Here is a 6,000-nt window from a genome sequence, read left to right on the forward strand (position 1 = left end):
ACGACTCCGAGCCCGCGCACCCGCGAGGCGCGTCCTGGGGCGCCTTGCCCTGGGAGCTGCCCGCGGGGCCGGGGAGGAGCCGCCAAGCCCAGCCAGGCAGGGGTAGGGGCTGATGGGCACCGTCGCCCCCAGCCCGCGGGCCCCACTACGCCGAGAAGGGGGCTGCGCCACTTACCTCGGCCGGCAGGTGCCGCCGCCGCCGCCTTGGTTCGCAGCTGTGGGGGACGCCGCTCCGCGCCGCCCGCCGCCTTCGTCCGCATGCTAGGGAGGGGGCGCCGGCGGGTCGCCAGTCCAGGGCCCAGCGCCCCCGCCAGCCCCCGGCGAAGCGCTCGCGCCCATTCAGCACCAGACTGTCCGCTCCCCCGCGCGGATGCGGAGGAGGGGCGCGGGCGGGGCCGAGCATCACGAGGACAGGAGAGGCCAATCGGAGCGCGCGAGGGGAGTCCCGCGGCGGCCCCGCCCCCGGGACGCGCAACCCCTCCACCTACTGTGGTTGGGGGAGCCGGGCGCATTCGGCAGGATGTACTCAGAGCAGTGGACTGGCAGGAGCCGGGGTGTGGGGCTTCCACGGCCTCCTCGAACTCTACGTGCAGTGAGACGGTGGCAGAAACAAAAGGTGCATTTGGACTTGTTACGGGCTTTTACTGCTCAGAGGACTGGTAGATGCGGAGTCGGTGAATGAAGGGGCTTTACGTAGTCACGTGCTTTACTTGCCTGCACAACCCCGCCCCCCTCCCCCAGGCCGACCACTGTTCAGAGTTCCTTGAGCCTTGGGCCTTGAGACCTCGAGAGCCTCAGGAGGGTAGCCTGGGCGTGGGGATGGGGGTGGGGGGCTACTTGCAGAACATCTTTATGTTGTTTCACGTGTCCGAGAAAAGGGAGATAGTGCTGATTACCCATCAGTATCACAGACGGGTAATTGAGGCCCAGAGAACATTACGTGAGGTACGTAAGTAAGTCATCGGGACATTTGGTGGCACAGCAAGGATCAGAACCCGGTTTGGAGAGTCCCTTTCCATACCTCGGGGGTCTCCCTGGAATCTGGAGAAGAAATGTCATACAGATTTTTAAAGCATAAATATTAGTGAATCCCCAAATTCAAGAATTAAAAAGAGTTTAAGGCGCTGGTATGTTGTTTCTTTAACACACCCGAGGATGTATAATGCGTCTGCAACATTTCTGCGCCTTGGGACTTGTGGACTCCTCAGTGAACTCAGTGAACTCAGTGAAATTGGTCAGCTTTCAGAATTCCCTTTCAGGTTACGGATGCAGTGCATTGTGGTCATGTGCCTGTGATACCGATTCTAGTTTATAAAGGAAGACCTTAGACACTGAACCAAATATATTTGTGAAACCTTAGAGTTCTGTCGATCTTTTTTGTACAGGGGTTGCAGAGCATCAGAGTTTGGCAGTGTGTTCTTTTCCCGGTGGGGGCAGGGGTGCTAAAAAAAAAAGTTATATCTGGGTAATAAAGGTCAAGAGGAAAATCTTGAAAAAGAAACCGGGGAGGGGGGGGCAGGGGGAGCAGGGGAGGACTCTGTTGTCATACTTTCCGAAGGGATGTTGCCATAAAAAATGTTTCCAAGTTATTCTAAGGTGAGAATATTGGAGTGTTTTGAAAATATTAGAGGAAAAGCTGTCACTGGGAGATCTAAATCCAGTGGATTGGCCAAGGCTGGCCAGGCGGAGCAGCTGCTGGGGTCAGTGACAGCTGCAGGGAGAATGCTGAGCACCTCACCACTTCTCTCTTGGAGACCTGCCCAAGGCTAGCCTGCTCGATCAGACACTTTACCTCTCTTTGCCTCAGCTGCTCTTTCTCTTTCTTCCTGGTACTCCTCGTCTGTAAAATGCTGTGAAACCATTACGGCTGATGTAAGGATTAGCTGTATCCCAGCTTGGAAGAGTGGGTGCTAGGTGGGTGTGACAAGGAAGAGGAGCTTGAAACTGCCTCCTATTTCAGCCTCAACAGACGGCTGGTAAGCTTACCCTGCACCCACTGCCTCATTCACCCCATTCACATTTGGTGGGAAAAGAAGCTGACTTGTAGGACGAGATAAATCCTGCCCTAAAACATCCTTTTAACTAGCTGCAGAGCCATCCTCAGCTACTGTTCTGGATTGAGACAGATCCTCAAACCGTAGATGAGGAGCTCAAAGCCTGACCTGGAGTCTCTTCAAGTCAGTGGCTGGTCTCAGAAAAGCTCAGGACCCTGACTAGCAAAGTGGCCAAACTGTAAATCCGGGACAGCTACCACGTTTTTATAATTCTTTAGTTCCTTATGTTCATTTCTTAGGTCATTCTAAGAGCAGGCATTGTGGTTACCCCAACATTCATTCTGCTCTCCCCTTCTCTGATGCAACATGTGATTTAGGTAAGATTGCCCCACTCTTGGGGCACCTGGGTGGCTTAGTCGGTTAAGCGTCCGACTTTCGCTTAGGTCATGATCTCGCGGTTCGTGGGTTCGGGCCCCGTGTCGGGCTCTGTGCTGACTGCCAGCTCAGAGCCTGGAGCCTGTTTCAGTCTGTGACTCCCTCTCTCTCTCTGACCCTCCCCTGCTCACGCTGTGTCTCTCTCTCCTAGAAATAAATAAAACATTAAAAAATTTTTTTAAAAATAAAAAAATAAAAAAAAGATTGCCCCACTCTTTTTTTTTTTTAATTTTTTTTAATGTTTTATTTATGTCTAGGAGAGAGAGAGAGAGACAGCGTGAGCAGGGGAGGGTCAGAGAGAGAGGGAGTCACAGACTCTGAAACAGGCTCCAGGCTCTGAGCTGGCAGTCAGCACTGAGCCCGACCCGGGGCCCGAACCCACGAACCGCGAGATCATGACCTAAGCGAAAGTCGGACGCTTAACCGACTAAGCCACCCAGGCGCCCCATGAGATTGCCCCACTCTTAGCTCTATGAGCGGGCTCTGATTGGTCTAGGTCAGCAGTTCTCAAACTGTGGTCCACGGACCCCTAGGGGCCCCTGAGGACCTTTCAGGGAATCTCTGAAGTCAAAATTATTTCACAATTATCTAATAATAATTTGCCTTTCACATTGATGGTGTAAAGGCAAAGGTGTGCAAAACCTTCATCACCACAGTAACAGTAAAAAAAAAAAACTTTTAATTAAGAAAATGCAGTTTCATTTAAGAATGGTCTTGGTGGAACAGTAATATTACTAAATTTATGAAATCTCTACCCTTGAGCACATATCTTTTTAATATTTTATATACCAAAATGGAAAAGGCACATAAAACCCTTCCACTGCAAACCAGAGCATGGTGGTTATCCGAGGGAGACCACGTGTGCTGCTGCAAGCTGAGCTGGCTGGTTTGGGGGTTTCTTTCATGCAGCACTATTTTCACTTGAGAAAGCAGCTGCAAATGACGGTTATTTCAACTCGATTATTTGGTAGACATTTCCTTGACAATCAGTTAAGTGAGCCTGTCTCTTCAAGGAAAGCAATGGACTATTTGTTGGGCCAGTGATGAAAAAATTCCCACCTTCAAAAGAAATTTAGAATTTTGGAAAACTTATCACCATGAGACAGCTTCTCAATATTTAAGGACTTTTCTGGTGTGACGAACGGTGATGTTAACAGATGTGACTTAGGGATATTGGATCATGTATAATGTGCCAACGTTTGCAAGACCTGCATTTACTCAGTGAATCAGTGTTTTCCGAATGCCTAATGCATGATGTTACAAAATCACATGTGGGTGAAAGATGAATTTTAAATGCAAGGCAGACAATGGGTTTTAATTTACCAGTATGAGAAGTTTATAGATAAGGTTTTAGATTTTACAATGCAACAGACTTTTAAGGAATTACCTCTTGTAGAATTATGGTATAGTACCAAAGAAGAATATCCACAATTATCTTTACAAGCTATCAGAGCACCTGGGTGGCTCAGTTAAGCGTCCACCTCTTGGTTTCGGCTCAGGTCACGATCTCACCAGTGGTGAAATTGAGCCCTGCGTGGGGCTCTGTGCTGACAACATGGAGCCTGCTTGGGATTCTCTCTCTCCCTCTCTCTGCCCCACCCCGTGCACATTCTCTCTCTCTCTCAAAATAAATAAAATAAACTTCAAAAAAAGATCTATCAAAGTACTCCTCCCTTTTCTAATTACATATTGATGTGAGGCAGATTTTCTTCATGTTCTTTAACCAAAACAATTTGCAACAGATTGAATACAGAAGCAGATATGAAAATCCAGCTGTCTTCTATTAAACCAGACTTAAAGAGACTTGCAAATTAAAAATAAAGAGAAAAAAAAAGCCATTTTTCTCACCATCTTTTTGTTTTGGAAAATATAGTTGTGTTTTGTTCTGGGTTTTTTTTTTTTTTTTTTGGTTATTAGTACTTTTTAAAACAGTTCTTTTTTTAATCAAGTTGTTGAAACGTAATTTTATTATCTTTATGATTTATTTACTTTATTTACTTTATTTAAACTTTATTTAAAGTTTATTAACTTTAACAAATTTAATTTCTAATTTGGCAAATATCAATAGACTAAACCTCCATTAAAAAGATTCTTTAGGTTCCTCAGTAACTTTTTAGTAGTGTAAAGGGTCCTAAGACTAGAGCTTGAGACCTGGTAGTCCAAGCCACCCAGAGTCATCCCATCCTCCTTGCCCCTAGGATTGATTCATAGGCAGCCAAGGAACCAGGCTGATCCAATCAGAGAAAATCTTAGGCATTTATTGGACGGTGGGAGAGAGATGCTCTCATCTCCTGCTAGACAGGAATCAGGTAGGAAGTAGCTTTAGTAGCTGCTGATAAGGCAGCCATTTTAGACTACAAGAAGAATTTACCTTAGAAGAGACTAATGCCAAGGGAAGCAGAGAGAGAGATAAGAAAGAAGCCATTCCCGGGATGCCTGGGTGGCTTAGTCGGTTAAGCGTCCGACTTTCGCTTAGGTCATGATCTCGCGGTTCGTGGGTTCGAGCCCCACGTCGGGCTCTGTGCTGACAGCTAGCTCAGAGCCTGGAGCCTGTTTCAGAGTCTGTGACTCCCTCTCTCTGACCCTCCCCTGCTCATGCTGTCTCTCTCTCTCTCTCTCCTAGAAATAAATAAAACATTTTAAAAAAGAAAGAAAGAAAGAAGCCATTCCCTTTAGGACATTTTTGAGCTACTAGATCAAACCAGCCCTGCAGCTCATCCTACCTCTATATACTCCAGTTTACCGAGCCAGTGAAGTCTCCTGTGGGTTAAACTAGCCAACATCAGGTGCCCCACTTTTTAAAAATTCTTTTTAATGTTTTATTTATTTTTTTGAGAGAGAGAGAGACAGACAGCATGAGCAGGGGAGGGTCAGAGAGAGAAGAAGACACAGAATCAGAAGCAGGCTCCAGGCTCTGAGCTAGCTGTCAGCACAGAGCCCGACGTGGGGCTCAAACCCATGAACCGCGAGATCATGACCTGAGCTGAAGTCGGATGCTTAACCGACCGAGCCACCCAGGCACCCCTATCAGGTGCCCCCTTGATGCATGGTACACCTGTTTGTGAATATTTTTACCTAAATGGGTGCCTAGGGCCTCAGGGTAATATACTTTCTAGGGTTTATTCATTCATGAATAAACTTTTTCATCATGTCATCAATATACCATTAGCTTCTGAAGTGAAGCTGGAAGACAGAGCAGGGCCTGGGGGGAAGGGACCTCGCACAGACAAGTGGGGTCAAAAGTGCCAACACTACTTTAGAGAGCAATAGCGAACAGTGGCTTCTGATCTTGAGTAGCAAAGTGATAGTGGGTTTTAACTTTCTTTTGCTTTTCTGTATTTCTCAAATTGGACAACTTGAGCATATATTGCACTTCTTTTAAGGAAAATATAGAATGACATTATTTTTGAATAGCCCTTGAATAGGGGCACAGGCTTAGAGAGCAGGTTGGCATCAGCATATGGGAAGAGAAGTCTTGGGCTAAGATTGGGCTAGCAGGGAAGGAAGATCTGTAAGGGAGGCAGGTGGGCCCGGAAAACAAACTTCCTTTCATTGACAGTTTTGCCAACAG

General features: G+C 47.2%; 1 protein-coding gene across 2 annotated transcripts in view; it reads right to left on the minus strand.

Annotated features, from left to right (window-relative positions):
- The window catches only part of ST3GAL5 (ST3 beta-galactoside alpha-2,3-sialyltransferase 5), a 56,282-nt gene extending 55,925 nt beyond the window's left edge, over positions 1-357 (minus strand). For both annotated transcript variants that reach the window (XR_005531815.1, XM_039252630.1), the window contains exon 1: positions 176-357. Coding sequence is in view for 1 of the 2 variants with exons in the window: in XM_039252630.1 (XP_039108561.1) it covers positions 176-260 (85 nt within the window). In the remaining variant the exon portion in view is untranslated. The remainder of the gene's footprint in view (positions 1-175) is intronic.
- Positions 358-6,000: the final 5,643 nt, after the last annotated feature.

Source organism: Hyaena hyaena, unplaced genomic scaffold (assembly GCF_003009895.1).
Source record: "Hyaena hyaena isolate Hyena2069 unplaced genomic scaffold, ASM300989v1 scaffold_421, whole genome shotgun sequence".
In the NCBI taxonomy this organism is placed as follows: domain Eukaryota; kingdom Metazoa; phylum Chordata; class Mammalia; order Carnivora; family Hyaenidae; genus Hyaena; species Hyaena hyaena.